The sequence below is a fragment of the Gymnoscopelus microlampas genome (assembly GCF_963454915.1).
Source record: "Gymnoscopelus microlampas genome assembly, chromosome: 21".
Taxonomy (NCBI): Eukaryota; Metazoa; Chordata; class Actinopteri; order Myctophiformes; family Myctophidae; genus Gymnoscopelus; species Gymnoscopelus microlampas.
In genome coordinates this window covers 22091894-22111996 of record NC_139958.1, presented here as the reverse complement: position 1 = coordinate 22111996, position 20103 = coordinate 22091894, and the positions used below count along the sequence as shown (strand labels likewise).

At 42.2% G+C, this 20103-nt stretch overlaps 1 protein-coding gene across 2 annotated transcripts in view; it reads right to left on the bottom strand.

The window, feature by feature from the left end:
• unc5cb (unc-5 netrin receptor Cb) overlaps window positions 1–20103 on the bottom strand; it is a 234724-nt gene that overhangs the window by 115869 nt on the left and 98752 nt on the right. For both annotated transcript variants that reach the window (XM_084045990.1, XM_084045991.1), the window contains exon 4: window positions 8093–8196. In XM_084045990.1, the coding sequence (XP_083902116.1) occupies window positions 8093–8196 (104 nt within the window). The remainder of the gene's footprint in view (window positions 1–8092; window positions 8197–20103) is intronic.

Below are 20103 nucleotides of genomic sequence, written 5' to 3'. Positions count from 1 at the left end.
TGCGTGGAGGGTTTAGGGCACTAGTTCTCAACGTGGGGTGCCAGCTAAATTAGGAACCAAATGGACAGGTCTGTAGCTGTGACAATGTACAAATGGAACCAAATAGACTGTACCCTAAACTTTAGGGCACAGTACTGTATTTGAGGTTAGGAGTTTGTGGAGCATTGCAGTGGTCTCCTTGGGTCTATAGGTCAGATAACACAGTGACCCCAGCCAAGAGTAAAAAGCATCAGTCCTGCCCGAAGCACTATATAGCCTACAGAAGAGAAATGAGAGCCATCTTCATCTTCAATGGTGCAGCCATCTCTATCATCTCTGTACCGTTCAAATGCTCAAAGATTCTAAGAATAGGACTAAGAATAGGAGTACTGACACAAAAACGTTTCTACAAACTTTTCTGAGATACTTAATGTACTGTATGCAATGCCCAGATATATCAAGGTTTCCATAGCTTTAAGGTAATTTTAGATTCCCAAGACACCAGATAATTTTAGATTCCCAAGCCACCAGTGTGGTTGTTTTTTTTTGGCAGGGGCAGAGGACCATGCAAAGAGCCCATTCATCGACATGATACAAGTAAAAACTGATGAAAACTCAATCTTAGATGGGGAAATAACACTTTAAGTAACATTATGAGGATTGAATGAAGATGTTCTCATGGGTGGTCTGAAAAAAAGACAAGGCAAGGAAAGCCCTGTTGCCATTTGGAACGGAAATGTATGTTTTCTTAGGTCTGACTCGACCGCTGGGAGAGTAGGAGGAGGGCAGAGGACAGAGCAGGGTGGAAATGAGCGAGCGCTAGATTGAATCACAGCCTTGTGCACAGGAAACCATGCAGTGATTGACAGCTGAACACCTGAAGGGCAATCTTTGCTTCGTTGCCAAAGGGATCCGATCTGGCCTCCTGACACCCTCTCTCCCAAGGGTAGCCTTAATGAACACACACTTCCTGTTCCACCGGGCACTCTGAAGTGCTTTTACTGTTGACACCTTCACCGCCTTCCATGTTCCGCCTCCCCAGCTCTCTCCATGTCGACTGGGAGGAAACTCCGCCATTCCCCTGACAAGGTGACCTGACGAGCCGCTGTGTACTTTAAGCCTTAACCTCCCCTGTTAAGTGGAACTGGGGCTAAAAATCAAATGCAGCCATTGACATTTACACGGTATGAGAGAAAACAGGGAAACGGGATCTGCTGCACTGTTTTCCACTTAAGAGGTGTTCCAAGAGCCTAAAGGTTTGGATTTACGTATAAGTATAACTGCAAAACATGGTTGAATTTCAAGGTCATTGTAAATTCAATAACAAGTAATTCGAACCAATATTATACTTTGACACCAAAGAACCACTAGTAACTGGCCCTTGGCAGTACAATATGCTGTAATGATACTCTCAAATTACGCTCGGTCAGCTATCTAAATTCACCTAACTTAGTTTCCCCATAAAAGTGTTGTGTCTACTTCTACGAGTGAGAGAGAGCACCAAGCAAAAAAATCCTTTGTGTTCCCTGGACTTCCTCACAGTAAAACCATTGGACTTAAGCATGACAGCGGGGCCTCTTCCCTGCAGAGCACCAATGACTCGTTACCCACGATAACACGGCAGGACCCCGGACGACTGAGGAGATGCCTGAATTAAAATCCCGCTTCCATGGCAACAGGCTCAGCAGCTCTGGGCTCCGCGTCACCTCTGAACCCTGCCTTTCTCTCAGGGTTGTCACAAGTGCTGTGAAGTGGAGACAGAGATGGAGGCCATGGCAGAAGAAAAGAGAGAGGCGTGATAAAGCTGCTGCATTCTCTCACAAAGCAGATTTAAGTCTGTTTTATGAGCTTGCTGCATATTCTTGGGCGTGAAAAAAGGACGACTGTCTGTCACTTTGCGTGCGGGCGCTTTGGGGTTTAATGAAAGAGCTTCATGGAGGTAATGAATGGAAAGGTCCCTCGTGGGGCTGTTAGAAAGTTCTCCCACCCCATCTAGTCTATAGTACGGTATGTCTTTATTTTCCTCTCTTCATAGTTATGCAGTCCTGTGTCACACAAAAAAATAGTTCAGAAGGCCCTTTCCACCAAATCACCTCTCCTTTTCTGCCCAGAAAGAAGAAGTGTATATCAATTATGCATGGAGATGGAAACATATGTAACAATGACTTTTGGGGAGGACTGGGCAGTGTCTAATGTATTCATAGCATACAACTCTTTCTGATGACTAAATCTGTGTGCTATTTCGGAAACCTCACTCGCAGCATTTCAGCCCTTCCAGGCCAAAGTTCCACTGGTAATGGTGGTGAACAGAGCCAACATAAATGTCTGCCGCTTGTTTGCTTGTGTGTGTGTGTGTGTGTGTGTGTGTGTGTGTGTGTGTGTGTGTGTGTGTGTGTGTGTGTGTGTGTGTGTGTGTGTGTGTGTGTGTGTGTGTGTGTGTGTGTGTGTGTGTGTGTGTGTGTGTGTGTGTGTGTGTGTGTGTGTGTGTGCGTGCGTGCGTGCGTGCGTGTGTGTGTGTGTGCGCGCGTGCGTGCGTGCGTGCGTGCGTGTGTGTGTGCCTGTGTGCCTGTGTGCGTGCGTGCGTGCGTGCGTGTGCGTGTGTTGCTTCAAAGGGACTCTCTGCACTTCAGAGAATGAATGTGTTGTGTCTGTTCTGAAAGATCTATCTTCCATAAGGGTAGAGATAACACAGTCTCCATTCAAAACACAACCACCCAACATGCCTGATAGGGAGCCTCTACACAGTCAAATCCTCAGTGTTAATTTAACTCTGAGAGAACTCTCAAGAGTTATAAATAGTTAAATTAACACTGGAGATTTCATTGTGTATCCTCAGCATTATTCTTTTAGGAGAAGCATAGTGAGGCATTGTGGAAATTATCCAGACACAGTTTTAAAAGTTAAAAATAAAAACTGAGTATGAAACTAAATTATAATGATGACCTTTTTATGATTACTTGTTACACCAATACACAATACAGATAATTCTTCATCAAAACAGCATCAAATGTAATACCACATTATCACTGCTATAATTTTAACTGGCTGCCTTGATTGTGCAAAATGTAGCCAGAATAGAAAGTGTGTGAGTGTGCGCGTAAGTGCATGTGCATGTGTGTGTAAGAGGCATCGTTTATGTACTGTACAGTATGTACATGTATTTATGTGTGAATCTTCCATGTGTGAACAGACGTGTGGTTGTGCAACCATACTGCTCACCCACAGCTCAGATATACGTGTACAGTAATAGATATAGAACATGCACTTCGAGTCATTTTCTTTTTCTACTCACAAACAAACAGCATTTGAACCGTGCTACCAACCACCACTTTATCCACCAGACTCCATCCAAATGATTTACTAAAGCACAGTAAGAGTATGGGTATTGTGGAAGAGCCAGAGCGCTGCCGGGCTGCCAGCCTCTCCCTCTCTCTGGGCACAGACCAGCCACACAGAGACCTGACAACCCACTGGAGCACTGACAACAGCAAACTGGATCCAAACCCAACAAACCTACAAAAAAAATGTCTTCCTCTGCCTCCTTCTCCTCTCTCTCTCTCTCTCTCTCTCTCTCTCTCTCTCTCTCTCTCTCTCTCTCTCCCAATTATTTCTTCTCGGAGTGGGTGAAATATGACAGATCTTTCCTTCACAGGGAGCGCTGCTACATATTTCTGTAGATGCATATGTAACCACAGACGACTAGGCCCATCTGCTTTTCCCCTGGTCTTTTTCTCTGAAGGGCCTGTGTGAGCAAACCGCCTGACAAACACAGAGGAAAAAAGTCCCTCAGCGTTGAGTTTGTCCCTCGTTTCTTTTTCTTTCTTTTTTTTTTTCAGCCCCTCTGGGACAGCTGTGTTTAAGGTCAGAAAATAGAAAAAAAGAGAGTGGAATGGAACTCTTGTCTTTACTCTAGCCATGAAGTAAGTGTGAGTAATTAATGGATTTGGACGTGTGCCTCTGTCCACATTACAGAGTACACCGACCTAGGAAAAACAAGAACATCACCACACCTTGTCAAAATTAGACGTGTGAAGTAAAGAGGAATGTCGCCGATCAATGTGGTGAATGTTTTTTTCCTTTTAAGTGGTGAAAAAGGTGCATGTGTTGTACCTGACTGGTTGTCATACAACTGTCCACTCTTATTGGACTCTTTGAAATCAGCATAGCAACTTGAAGAACCCAACCAGAGAAAAAACATTGTGGTTTCCACTAAGCTAACTTCCAATTCATGCCATCACCCTCCCTGAATACCAAAGTCAGCCAGTACGTCTGCTTTAAACTTTTAACCACTTAAACCCTTTATACTTCATTGACCGGGGTCCCCCGGGGGTCTACAGTATACTTGGTCCCCGCCTTTTTTTCCTCCACATCAAATCTATTTGCCGAAAATAGACGATCTGCAAGCTCGCAACCACAGACAGTGAAAAAAATATGGAAGGGACCGTGATGTCACCCATTGGTTTCTACAGACCCGTTTTGAAGCCTCTAATTCAGCGAAAACTGGCTGCGAGTGCCACCAAACCGGAAACGGTGTGCTATTGGTGTGAGGGGGAGTGAGGGGTGGGTCTTTCCTCAGTAGAACCCAACCACAAGCCCCTCAAGAGCATATCTTGGTTTATCATCAATTTTAGAATTAATGGGACCATTTACAAAAACGCATATCATGCTACAGTATGCGAAAGAAGACTTGAAACTAGCGATTGAAAACATGAAGTCTTTATGAAAAGGTTTACTAAGTTAATAAAGTCGGTGTAAAGTCGGTTCAAGTTCCCATTGTCTCTGATGGAATAAACGTTTTTTCTGCAGCCGCAGGAGGGGAATTAGCGCCACCTGCTAGGCGATGAATGAGAACTGCAGCGTTTTCATTACTTCTGCATTGGCTTCATCCTGAACAGCGGAACATACAGTAGGTGCTTGCTCACAACGCCGTGACGCGTTGTGACCTTGTAGATCGTCTATTTTCGTTGAATATTTGCCTATGAGATGCCACGAATATGTTTCATGTGGTTAATGGTGACAGCTCTTCGATTTAGTCCCTCAGAGCACATCTACGTTGCCACAGCAACCCTAGATCCCAGGGAGCACAGGTGTACAGTGATTGGGCCCCAGCTGAGACGTTAATAGCTACCAATCAGGGTCTTGATAGACAGGCTTCCAGCAAACAGCAGAATCACCATTAGTAGCAGCGACAGTACAAACTGATGTCTGGCTTGGGAGAAAGGGAAGCTTTCAGGAGGAGTGCTTGGTCTCAAACTTTTCCTCCATTTAGGTTGTCAGCACTTTCAGTGAGGATAACTGCAGTGCAGTTCCACTCACTTAACTCGGCTTTTCCAGGTCACTCACAGACCTTACAGGGTTCAGCCCCCACTTCCCCCCAACACCCCCCGAAAACAAAAACACTAAACCCCCTCCCGCTGTTAGTCTTTCATCCTCCCTCTGTCTCTCTGCGTCGCTGAAATCTCAGCTGAACCTTTTCAAATGCCGGCATAACAATGTAGTGTAGACGTGTGAGTGTGGACTGAGTCAGGATAATACAGAGCTAGCTCTTTTTTGGGATGGCTGATTTTATTCTTCTCCCCCTGTACAGAGACAACTACACATTTATCTCGCCCTGACCAAATACCGGAGGCTGTCCAACCTTTAGGAAATGTACAAATAGAATTAAAAGCATGACTTTGCAATAAAAAGAAAGTTGCGCTTATCTGTGCAGTGGACTCATTATTCAAACGCTGAAATTACTGGGACAAACAGGACGCTATAAAGTATGCAATTAACAGAACATGCAAGCTCACTCTTATTAACATAAGTTGCTGATACAAAGTAACGTAACGTTAAAGTTAAAAACATAACAAGTTAATTTAACTCTGAGAACGAAAACATGTCTTACACTCTCAGAGTTAAATAAACACTGAAGATTTTACTGTGTACATGGAGTAATTTATTGTGAAATTAATGGTCCTCACTACTAAGTATTTTATAAATGTTTTTATTTCCGTCGTAGCATTAAACAGTTCTCCTATAGACACATATAGTACCTCACCAAACTATTCCAAGCCATTTTAAACATATACTTTCAATAATTTACAACATTCATACTGTGTACTGAAACCAGCCTCCAGGTTAGTGAATGTATTTGCTGCAAAGTTGCTAGTGTCCTCCCAGGAAAATTATGATAAAAATGCTGCAAGAACAAACCAACTCAAACTATCCCCACTGCTCTCCAGCTACAGTATACTCCTTTTCAAAACAGACTTCATTAACCACTTAAATCCTATTATATACTTAATTGAGTCCAGGGCTCCATACTAGGTCTGCTAGTATTTCCCTCCACAACAAATTTCTTGGCAAAAAATAGCTGATATACAAGCTCACAATGAATTGCACGTTCACGTATTGTGAGCTTATAGATCTACTATTTTTTTCAAATGTTCGTCCCATGTGTAATTAGTCTTAATTCATTTGACTAATATTCCCTGTGAGAAGTAAAGTTAAAGAATTTCCATTGACTGCAAATTTCAATTTAGCAGACACTCTCATGCAGAGCAATGTATGAGTGCAAGATCAGAGTACATGGCATGAACCCTAGCCAACTAAATGTGCTTGACAAATACCCCAACAACAACAAATGACAGGGTAATGGTCACGTAAGTAGAGTGCAAACAGAACACTGATGTGCTTCAAAGAAACTATAGGCTACCAGGAAAAACATCAAACTAGCATTTGTCTAAACAACATGCTATCTAACAATCTTACCATCTTAAATAACCAAACATATGTGAACAAGTAACCAACATCTGTATGTTATAACTAGCTTCTATCAAAAAGGCAACAGTAAGGGATACAAGGAAGGAGTACTGGGGGTGAGTTTTTTTCTGCAGCTGAAAATGGGGAGTGAGTCTGCGGTCCTCGCTGAGGGGTGGAGGTTCCACAGCTTGGGAGAAAGGAGGGAGAAGAGTCTAGTGTGTCACAAGTGGGGCATTGGCCAGGGTGTTTTAGGGACGGGACGAACAGCCTTCCTGTGTTAAGCTGTTCTAAGTGAGCGTTAGCGGTTGTGGGGTTGGTTTATGTCCTGAAAGTAAGGAGGTACCATACCCTTGGTTGCCTTGTAGGCCATCGTCACCAGTGTTTTGTACTGGCTGCAGGCATCGAACGGAAGTCAGTGAAGGGAACTTGTGAGAGATCAAATGGAACACACTGAGCCTGGAAAAGTGCTTGTCTTGAGCGTTTCGGGTCTCATCATCGCTCTGTCGTTTTGGCGAAGGAAGGAACTCTGTTTGTGCAGCCCAGAAGCGGGGGGGGGGGGGGGGGGGGGGCTAGCATCTGTTCAGGAGGAGCTATGCGTGGCTAAGACATGAAGTCCCACAACCCATTCATGACATTATGAGGCCAGTGCTTTAGGCTGTGCTTAAAACTAGCAGCAAAGGCCTCCATTTCCATTGGGTGCCATGTTAAATCAATACGCAGTAAAATCCTCCGTGTTAATTTATCCAATTGTAACAGATATAACCAAATGGACCCATGGTTACATTTGTAGATTCTCAGAGTTAAATTAATAATGAATATTTTACAAACTTTTGCGTATTATGTCACTTCCGCTTTCCCACGCTGCCAAAGCTTTTCATTCACTAATTCTATGCCTGAACATATAGCCAATCAGACTCTTTGCATTTGCTGTTAGCCAATCAGGCAATGCGTTCTACAAACATCACTGGCTGTGATGTCATTCTCTCTTTCAGACTGAGCATTGTGCAGCCTATCTCCAACCCCATCTCCACCATTGTTTCCATTGTCCTAGTAGTACAGTAGTTCAGCAAGAAGGAGATTTCACCATCTTTCTGCATAGTGTATTCACCACCACCAGTGGGACTCCAGGGGGTTCTCTCCCCTCCATCAACATAGTGCCTATCATCCTATAAAATGATTGCTTTAATGGGATCTAATCGATAAAGCTCTATAATACTTGCATCTCAATCAATTCAGTTATTCGTGATATCTTCTTATTGAATTAGATAGTGCACAGCAGTGGTTAAAATAAACAATCCATTCTTACAGTAATGACAAACACTCAAATAACACTGTTTTCTTGGTCAGCTGAATAGCTTTTGAACCATACCTCTGCATTTGGGATGCCTTCAGGCGGACGGCACTGGAGCAGCACTTCTTGTTCAAGGGTCACTTCCTTCCCAAGAGGCTCCTGGTCGAATGTCTTCCTCAAGTCTGCACAACACAAGGAAAAACACCACACATCAATATTTACTGTATAGATATAGTATATGACAGTGGACTGTGAGGAGGTGAGTCAAAAATCATAAATAACAAAAAACAATACGGAGGAAAGCGGCCGCTGCGTCTGCGATACGAAAAGGAACGCCAATGTACCCACAAAATAAGAAGCAGTGTTAATTTAAATGAACACTCAAGTTTTTACTGTGGAGAAAATTGTGTAATACAAAAGCTATAAGTCACTGAGACTTCTCCCCTGTCATCGTCACTTATACCTCCAGAGTGATGAACTGCATGAAATGGAAGGCAGGAGGGAGCGGGATAGAAAGGGATCTCTCCCTCTCTCACTACAGTATCTCTCTCACACACACACACACACACTCTCTCTCTTTCTTTCTCTCTCTCTCTCTCTCTCTCACTACTAATAAAAAGCCAATATTTCTATGATGTGAAAATCCGATGGAGCAGGCCAGGGTAGAGGGGCAGCGGGGCTGACAGGCTCTGCACTGGATCCCCAAGCTCATTAGACATATCATCACCTACTGCTGAGACTGGCAGAGTACAAATAATAAAGAGTTAAGAGAGTTGAGGAGAGCAGAGCAGAGGAGAGGAGAGGAGAGGAGAGAGGAGAGGAGAGGAGAGGAGAGGAGAGGGTTCAGTCTGGGAACGATGTACGACAAGAATCCTAGCGTCCCTATTCATGGGTGATCTTTCAGTGAAAATAGCAGATCTGCAGAGCTTAGATTTATTTTCAGCGAAAGTTACAGTATGTATTGTAGAGCGAAAATAGGAGGGGGCTTGGTAAAGATCCCTGGGGGACTCAACTAAGTATAGGGTTCAAGTGGTTTTAATGAATGTACAACTATATCGAGAGGCAGTATAAAGTGGAGGGGACAAGAAGTTAGTGCTTCCAGAATCAGTATTATGGCTGGGAAACACTGGGGTCACTGAAGTGTGAAACATATACCCTCCTACCCACACAATCCAGTGACAGCTCTTTCCACAGCCTGCAATATCAGTGGCAGGTTCTTTAGCCTCATTAACTGCCTGACAGAATACACACTCTTAATCACTTAAACCAGGGGTCTTCAACAGGGGGTCCTGGATCCCTAGGGGGTCCTCAGAGTAACTACAGGGGGGCCGCCAAATCTTTGTGTGATATGGACTTCTTTTTTTTTTTACACTAACCACTTGAACCCCATCATCCCTATTCTGAGGGGAACATTATATACTAGAATAGAAATAGCAGATCTACAAGCACTCCTGCGAGGCGTTGTGAGCTTGTAGATTGGCTATTTAAAGCAAAGAGGTTTGGTGTAGAGGGAAGAAAGAGCAGACCAAGTACAGAGCCAACGGTCAAGTTTACAAAGTTTAGTGGTTAAATGTCTGAAAACACACATTTAACATGAATACAATGTAGTGGGGGTCCCTGCTTCATCTCTCTCAGCTAGGGGGTCCTTGGCCTGAAAAACGTTGAAGACCCCTGACTTAAAACCTCTATTCTTAGTAAAACGGAGTTACAACTGCACTTCGACTGCTTTTTTCCATCTACACCAAATCTCTTCGCCAAAAATATCAGACAGTAACCAAGTTCACCACAGCATACCCTGACGTTAACTTCATTGTCTCCGCCAGGCCGAAGGCATGGTGGAGAGTATGTTTTCGTTCCCGTCACGCTGTCCCCCCCCCCTAGCCAAGCTAACATTGGTCAAGCTTCACGTGACACGTGACATATGTTGTCACCAATACTTTTGATTGGCTAGCGAGACGCGTGACGAAATAAAATCCTATAAATAGGTGTGGTGAGGTAACATTGGTCAAGCTAACGGGATCAAGCTAACATTGGTCAAGTGACACGTGACAATATGTCATAGGTTGGGTACCGAAATACGGTTCCAAGTAGGAACCGATAAAGAAATGGTCGGTACCGGGTACCCATACAAAATATGTAATTTCGGTTCTGCATATCGGTTCCTAGACGAGCTAGAAGCCGTTCAAACAAAGGCGTAGAAGTCCTACACAAACAGCACAATCTGATAAAAAATCACAAATCCGGTAAACACCGTTGTATGGCGAAGTATACATCAGTTGCGTCTCTCTGTATGGAGGAGTAGAGCTGCTGCTCCTCCGGGCACACTCAGCCCAGCCACATTCCTCCCCGCACCACCCCCCTCCCCTCACTTACCACCGTCTCAACTGAAGTAGTAAGAGAAGGAATAGTCTGCCCTGAAAACTTTGTAACCAAGATTTGCTGTTGTCATTTTAAAAAATAGAATCCACATGTCAGAGGGTGTAACATTAGTTGGAAAACCAGCGCTAGTTAAGAGCTCGCGCAGGGCAAAATAATTAACACCAGCTGTGAACGCTTCTGTTTGATTGATTGATTGATTGAGAGTGTGTGTGTGTGTGTGTGTGTGTGTGTGTGTGTGTGTGTGTGTGTGTGTGTGTCTTTCAAAAATGAAACTGAAAGTAACTTCTTCAAAAGGAAAGGGATGGCAGACCTAATATTATTAATGCATTTGCTAGGCTATTCAATATTTGTTTTAATTTCTTGAATATGGCAGGGTGATGTTTTGAGGCATATTGTATTTTATTACTACACAATAGTATAGTAAATCAATAATTCTACACAATGAAAAAAATATGTTTTAAATAACTGATCTCAATATGGACCCATTATAGTTATGATAAGTTTTGCCATAATCATGTAGCTCTACAACAGAGGCACAGCCATGGCAGCAATGGTACAAAAAAACTTTTTTTTAAAAATATATATATATATTTTTGTAATTAATAATTTCCGGCTATTCGGTCTTCGGCCAAGTGTTTCCTGTATTCGGTTTCGGCCAAGAATTTTCCATTCGGTGCATATCTATTAAATAAACATTTTACCTCTTATTTTTTTAGCATTTTGGAACCGAAATATGGAACCGATAGGAACCGGATCCGATAAGCAGAACCGGAACCGGAACCGGACTCGTAAAAATCCTAACGATACCCATCCCTCAGTGGCGGAGACCTGTGCTCCGAGGAGCACATTTTCTAGTTTTTTCTGTCGTTGTAGGGATCAATTTTGCATTTCCTAAACATTCTTTTTTGGCAAATGTTTTCAATTAAATGTATATGAGGCTTGAGTTTGAATCAAAGATGTGTATGGTGTATACTGTAGAGACAAGCATGCACACACACACACACACACACACACACACACACACACACACACACACACACACACACACACACACACACACACACACGCATCTTAGCTCCTTGTCACAGTGTGTAATGTGAAAGAATATGAGGAAGGGTTTGACAGGAACGTATAGCTCTGCCCATCACTGTTAAACTAAGCATGGACCAGCCCTGCTTACAAATGCAATAAACCTGGAGGGAGAATTAAATCAAGCTGAAAATCACATCATCTCTGTAAATACACAGAGCCAAGATGTTTCCCTGTGAATTTTCAAGTGAAGTTTCAACCCCTTGGAGCATAACTATGAGAAAGAAGTAAGCATGTATGAGTAAGAAGTAAATGAAAAATAGCCATGGTGAATAGAGAAAAACTATAGTGTTACAGTAATTAACTCATACGATTGTACACCCGTAGGGATTAAATGAACACTTTAGAGTTTACTCTGTCTGCTTAATGGTGATTCACACTATAATCCTCCTAACCTAATTGTGGTGTGATACTGTATGTTTTTGTTAGAAAGTTAAAGCTTTAGTGTATGATTCCGATTTACCATTTACCATTTAAAGATAACATAAAGTATTCAGGTCAGGATACCAACTGTATCCAACCCTACAATGATCATTTATCAATTGTATAGAGTTCCAGTTCCAAATTTGTTTGTTCATTTATTTTGTTTCATCAATTCCAATTTCACTTGTTTATCTTGTATCCTGTAAAGTATGAGTTCTCTCTCCTGAAACAATTGGTATTCCAACCTGAAAACGTATTTTCTCTTTACTAAAGAGCTGGAGAGACGGGAAGAGCCCTGTTACAACAAACACTGTATGGCAATTATTGCTATCAGAGTATAGGGCTATTTAACACTTATTTAACTTACACTCTGTCAATGAACAGCCCAAAACTACAGACCTCAGCTCAAGGATTCACTTCATACAAAGAATTTGGCAGATTGTTCTTAAATTAATAAATAAATACAGCATGCTATAAATTATAGTACTGGCCTGCTATAGACATTATGTGCTATCATAAAATAGAGATTTATGATTTTAGATGACTTTAGCAGGTTGTTTGTGAATTCTGTTGAAATGGGGATCTTCTGATATGTGGATCAAAAACGCAAAGCGGCAACAGATGGGTAGTGAGATTTCATTGCAGAAACACAAAATGTTCGTCCAAACTTGTCCTGAAAGGGTCTTTACTGGTCTCTACCGCTCATTACAGAGACAGTCTGGCCAAATATGCCTTTGGCTAGGGGTGGATTTGTCATGTCTATAGAGAACAACTGCTCTTCAGTAGACAGACAGCGTGGAATAGATTATGGAAGACGCAAATGTTGAGTAAGTTTAAGAGGATTTTAAAGTTATGTACCGGTATATACAGCCAGTGCACGCTCACAACATGTGCAATGAGCTTGTAGATCTCTTTTCTTGCATTACACTGTTGTACGACAAAGTATAAAACAGGGCTTAAGTGGTTAATCAGACTAATTGAATTAGCCGATTAGAGAAAATCTATTAGACAAGAAAATAATTTATAGATGCAGCCCGACTGACAGTACACTAAACTTGAGACTAATCTAAACCCTAAAACTAATCTTTACCAAAGTAACTTTGCCTAACCTATCTACAACGTATTATTTCAAGTTCAGCTGCAATCCGGGATTTATTTTAATGAATAAAATGTTATTTTAATCAATCTGTATGATAGAGTATGCTAATACAATAAAAAATAACACATCTGCAGTGCAGAGGTGGTCTCCCTGCTCTTCAATTGAGACATTTTGTATCTATTATTGGATAAGTAGAAATTTGACCAGGTTTCAAATCCCTCGTAGGACATAAAATACAGTACGTTCTGTACGTTACAGATAGCAGCTTTAAACTAAGCCTTAATCCATAAAAAGTCAGATCCTGACCACAACCAGAAGTGACAGCAAATCCATCATGAAACACTGGGAGGTTGAGTCAACATGGTGAGATGGTGAGCAATTCTGAGAAGGTTTAATATCCTCTCCAACTCTTCACGTATTTTTCATTTCCCTAAGTAGACTTCACCATTTGTAGCAGCGAGACTGACAGCCTGAACCCTGACCTGGGATTGTTGAGGAGAAACTTCAGCTGATTTCATCACCAGTCCAATTTAGAGGTATTTCATTGAAAACTGTTCCATATACTGTACATATATATATACTGTCTGTGTGCGTGTGCGTGTGCGTGTGCGTGTGTGTGTGTGTGTGTGTGTGTGTGTGTGTATATGTATATATATATATATATATATATATATATATATAGAGAGAGAGAGAGAGAGAGAGAGAGAGAGAGACAGAGAGAGAGAGAGAGAGTCTTTAGTAAGGCATTTTTGCATTATTTATCCAAGACCATAAGCAGAGAGAGGTGGGCATGCAAATGGACAACCATGGACATTGTTATTATGTGGTCAACGCACTAAACGGTCAGCTACTGTGAGCCCCACCCTAGTCATTTTAAGGTTCATTTTTACTTCAAAAAAATGAGCCATAAAATAAAAAATGTCCATGACAATCCTTTCCCCGGTTCATCCTAAGAGTTTGTGTGTCTTCAGGGGAATATGCTGTAATACCTCGACAGAATCTCAATGTGCCATAAAAACTGAAATAATGAGTGTTGTATTGAAAGTAATATCCATAAAAGGTCTACTATGAAATTAAAAGATTGAATAGCATACGCTGTGATAAGAGAGAACCATTCAGGGTCATAGCTTCAGGGACTATGAGAAGAGGACAAGCATTTGGGCATCTACTGTACTTCACACAGAGAGAGAGAGAGAGAGAGAGAGAGAGAGAGAGAGAGAGAGAGAGAGAGAGAGAGATAAAGGGGTTGGAAGAACATGGGTGAGCGAAAGAGAGGGAGACAAAGAAATTACTACTGTATAATATTGAGTGTAATAAGATAAAAGGGGCAATGACGGGCTGACGGACTGACGGACGGACGGACGGACGGACGGACGGACGGACGGACGGACGGACGGACGGACGGTTCAATAGATTTCTCTGAATCTTTGGACCCAAGCAGTTCTGTTTCACATGAATATAATTTACAAATTAAAACTGAAGAAGTACAACATAATATATTCAAATTACCTGTTTCACATGAATATAATTTACAAATTAAAACTGAAGAAAAACAACATAATATATTCCCATTACATCACATGAATCCATCACATATTCACCACACTGCTTCCACACACAATCTGCATGCAGTGTCATGCGTCCTGTCTACTGGTAGACACACACACACACACGCACTGGTAAACAAACATAATTTTGAGGCACAGAATCCATCTATTGCCTCCCTCTCGGTCCAGCTAGATTTAATATCTCAGTCAAATAGCTGGGATGAATAATTCATTATTTCCTTGCCAACTTAGACAAACACTATTGTATAGGGCAAAAGAAAATAAGTAAAATAACATTCCAATGGCATGCCAACACTCTTAAAATTGTTACTTTTTACCCTTTTAAATATTTTATCCAATAAATGCCTAAATCGTAATCAACGCACGTAACATCAACAAAAAACAACGGCCCACATATTCTGAAAGTAACATTCACTTATCATATCTATCCAGTTTTTTTTAACAATAATTTACTAATAACAGTTGATAAGGTCTTGGTACTTGATGTCATATATATAAATACTAAATCAAGCACCTTAAAAACTGTCTTGGGTGCTCACAAAAGCCCAAGTAGACGTTACAATGACCCCAAACATGAATGAAAGTGTGATATCCCTTTAATGCAGGCATAAGGGACAATTTGTTCCTAACTATCAAACATTTAGTTGGGGAACCCCTGGAACAACCTCAAGGACCCCTGGAGGTCCCCGGACCCCTAAAGAACCAGTGCGGTAGGGTAGAGCACAGTAGGGGAGGGGAAAAGGCTGAGGAGACATTCCTGTGGGAGTGACACCATTCCCTGCTCACCACACAAATACCTCCAACCTCCTCAGGACCTAGATACATATATACATCTGTAAACCATTACCTTAAGTAGATGTGTTTGGCTGCTCGTCATGCCAAATTACACCAGGCTTAGTATATTAACACATTCTCTCTGTATGTCTCTCTCTCTGTCTGTCTGTCTGTCTGTCTGTCTGTCTGTCTGTCTGTCTGTCTGTCTCTCTCTCTCGCTCTCTCTCTCTCTCTCTCTATCTCACAAACTACAGAGACTCACCAAAGTGAAAACTAATTAGATTAATTTTACTTTTTAAATTGAGGCGGTGGAAAAACCAGGCCACAATAACAGAAAAATATTCATCTACAGTACCATTGTTATAAAAGTATGCATTCCTTTTCTCATTTGTTCTTGATTCATTAATTCTGCATCCCTGTCCATTCACTTAAACACTAAAAAGCTTTGATAACAACTTGGTACCAAAAAATAAGTTCTTGCTTAATTAACTCTGTATCCCTGTCAACTCCATTCCCTTAAAAAAATGTAAAGTTTGACAACTTGGTCCCCAAAAAGAAGTTTGTGATTAATTAATCAATTTTGTTTATGTATATTTTATAGTAATAGTAGGTACGTAAGTAAAGCTGAAAACTGTCAAAATCTCTATCAAGATCAGAACATGTGGATATCAGAGAGAATTGACATGAACGCATGTGTACGCGCACACTTCATCTCCATTTCTCTCTCTCTCTCTCTCTCTCTCTCTCTCTCTCTCTCTCGCTCTTTCTCACCTGTACGCACGTACAAGCGCGCACCCACCCACACACCCACACCCACACACACACACACACACACACACACACACACACACACACACATACACACACACACACACACACACACACACACACACACACACACACACAAACACAGCGTGCATGCGTGGGAATGCCATTTTCCCATACTGTAGCATGCAGCTTTTCGACACCTACAGTACCAGTGAACAACCACTCAACTCGAGCAAGCAGTGTCACACTGTGTCTGCCACTGATTAAAGTGTATCTTTAGATGACGGTAGAGGAGAGGAAAACAAGCCCAGAGTTTCCATTAGTCTGTGTGGATAAAGCCTGTCTCTGACAAGCAGCCTGCCTGGAGAGAGAGCCCAGTGGAGAAGCTAATCCGTTCAGCAGAAGCTAATGGGAGGGGAAGAGGGCTCCATTGTGATTTGAGGGATAGGTTAGTGCTGGCAGACTGCTCATGGTGGGTGATTATAGGGGGTGGAGCAGCAGGAGTGGGCTCAGTGGGAGACCGAGAGATGCTTCTGACTTACTGAGCTGGACTGGTGTAAGCAGAAATGGGGATTGGGAAAAAGCTACCGGTGTGCTCAAAGGGAGGTGAATACGGAGGGCACAGACAAAGAAAGAATGACAATTAGGACTTAAGTGATCAACAGAGTGAGAAACAGAGAGGAGAGAATTGAGACATAAACTAAGGACACCTCTCCACTTGCATGGTACCGGCTCAACTTGACTCGACTTGAATCGACTCACTTTTGATACCACGTACCGTACTTTGTTTTCCACTGCACACAGTACTCCTTCAATGTAGCTGGTCGTCATATGACTTCCAGTAGGAGACCACAAAAAATCTATAGTAACTTCTTTGGACAATCTCTATTTCACCTCTACAGTCCAAACTTTGTTTGACAGTGTTGTCTCCCATTGCAGTATTAACACTTGCTATAGCCTCGCAATTGGCCTCTCTTGTTTCCCGACCAATAGTTCCAAAACTGCTGTGCAGTAGAACATTGAACCCCATTCATATTCAGCGTTTCCAAGGCATGCTCGCTGAACGGGTGGGTGATTTGTATGGTGACCAGCAGCAGCCTTTAGCGAGAAAAAACTGGGCCAAACAACTCAATAAAAAAATAAATAAATGTTCAGGTGGGTTGCACATTTTCAACCAATCAGGAGAGAGTACACATTTATCAGCTTAAATTTTATATTGCTCAAGTCCATTGAGACAGACAGAGAAAGAGACAGAGACAGAGAGATAGACAGTTAGAGAGAGAGAGTTAGGTGAGGTAGAAATTTGCAAAAAGTGTTGTAGATTTGCTATGTTCAGAGCGTGACACCAAAGTATAAAGGTCGTTTCAGACGGGGAGCGGTTGACGCGCCTATATGTAATTAATTTTCAATGAGAGGCGGCCGATTATTTGGGACGTGCAGAGAAGTTGAAGGGCAGTGAGGCAAGCAGGCGCAGTCCCATGAAATTCTCGCGCTCTTGCTTGTTTCGTGCACATGCCTGCGGGCGGCAAAAGAGCTGGTTTGTGGTCAGCTTTTTCCCCCCCGCTACGCGCAGGAGGACAAAACAACAATAATCGCGGCGCGATCCCCGCTGATCCAAGCGAGAACGCCTGCGTCAATCGATCCGAGTCTGAAACGACCTTAAATCAGGCTTTCATTGAGATAGTACAAGGATATAGGTATCGACTAGTTACAGTTACAGCCCTCAGTTGCGGTGTAGAGTGTGTCAGGTGAGGTTATTGACTGTTGACATCACTGTACTGTGTAGCACTGAAGATGAGTGGCTGCAGGAGATGAAAACCGAAAGCATGATATGTCACCCTGATAGTGGCCCTGAAATATCAATCACTAAACACTATAACACCAAGTGACATCGCTCAACAAACACCAATCACATTGGATTGAAGAACAATGTGATCAAAGTGCATTATGCAAAAAGCTTCTCCCTGTACCTGCTGTTACACGACCAAGCACAGGTGGGCGTCGCAGTGTCAATCACAGTGCCTTTGTTACATGACGTTGACAGACAGGACTCAACTGTGGAATGAACTAACTTGTCAATATGGGAAACGGAGTGTTTTTGGTCAACAGAGAAAGGGAAACTGCTTTCACAGCTTCACCCAGCTGATGGCTATTCATATTGCTTTGATGAGCATACAAGAAGAGCTGTTAGGGATTACGTTTCTTTCTCATGGACACTTCGAAAGGCATACTGGGAGAGCCAGGGCTCAAACCGGCTACTTTTCAGATTCCCAGAAGGCCTCTCTACCCACTCATCTATGGCCGTCTGGTGTTATGAAAGGGGTCCCTTCAGGGGGAACTGAGACAACAATGGATAAACATCTGTGTTGCATAACACAGTGCTAATGTCACGGCGAAACTCTCCCACGACTCAACTTCACGGTTTCTGCTGGGTTTTCGTTGCACCTTCATGCTTTTCTTTCACAATAATACATTTATTTGGTGAAGTATACGATAATAATAACTAGCGAGGTTCATGCTCTCAGGGCACATACTGTATCGCCATCTGGAAGAGTGGCCTGTCTATGATGTCAGTCATCTATATCTACAGTATGACAGAGGACTCAATTTTCGGGCAAGGTCTCAGCCTGATCCAAACACCATTCACTTATATTACAAACTTAAGTTAAAGGGCAAGACCACTTTGGTAGAGGTGTGGGTTGTGTAGTTACCTTGCCATGATGTAACTCCAAAGGTGGACAAGATATGAAAAATAATTGCTCCATTGATTAGAAATTGGTAATTGAAAATATGCTCCTCATTGACTTACATTGTACGGTGAAACAGCTGTCAAAGTCACTCTTTTAGCAAATAAACAAACTCAAACAAAGTTGATTTAGACAATATAGAACCCAGTACTGTTTGTTTTTTTTGTAAAAATGTTAACTTCCTGTTGATATTACTATTTGAAGATCCGGATCCGGTTCCACGGATCCAATCCGGGTTTTCTTCCAAATAAAAATGCCTAGATCAACAGAAAGTTATTTTTTTTATAAACAGTACTGGGTTTTGTGATGTTCTACATTGTCTGAATCAACTTAGTTTGCGTTCGTTTATGTGCTAAAAGAGTGACTTTGAGAGTTGTTTCACCGTACAATGTAAGTCAATGAGGAGCAGATTTTGAATTATCAATTTCTAAAGTTTAGAAATTGATAATTCAAAATCTGCTCCTAATTTCTCTATTGTTTAGAATCTAAACACTAGAGAAATTATGTTTGATTTCTTGCGCACTTTTGGAGTTACTGTACATCATGGCAAGGCAACTACACAACCCAAACCTCTACCAAAGTGGTCTTGCCCTTTAAGTTAAGTTAAATATACACATGATTGGAGGTACTTCCTTGGCCTACTGGCAGTGTGCACAAGAAATGCGACACTGATCGGTACAGTGGACAAATAAGTAGAAAAATAACCCTTCTCATTTTGACAGGAATATCCTCAGTGATTCTCAAACTTTAGAGTTTCAAGGAAATTGTCTGTCCCCAGTTTGATATGCATTAGGCCACGGACCCCCATTTGATATATTTTTAGCGGTGCCAACCGCTCTACATTTGACTTTGTCCGTCCGTCCGTCCGTCCGTCCGTCCGTATGAGCACGGCGTATGAGCACGGCATTTAAACAGCTATAACTCCAGTTCACACACACACACACACACACACACACACACACACACACCAGCCAATAGTCCGTCCGTATGTTATGTCCGTATGAGCACGGCGTATGAGCACGGCATTTAAACAGCTATAACTCTTAGACCGAAGGCCTCTCTGAAATTAGTCGAACTGAAATTAGTTACGCCCCGCCCCAAAGGCACCGCTTCCTTCACACAGTGTGATTTTTCTTTCATTTTCTTTTTTTGTGTGTTAACTCTGGGACCCCAATCTACACAGTGAAATTACTTGTTCATTTAACTCTCAGAGTTACAGACCGTAAGGGTCCATTTGGTACC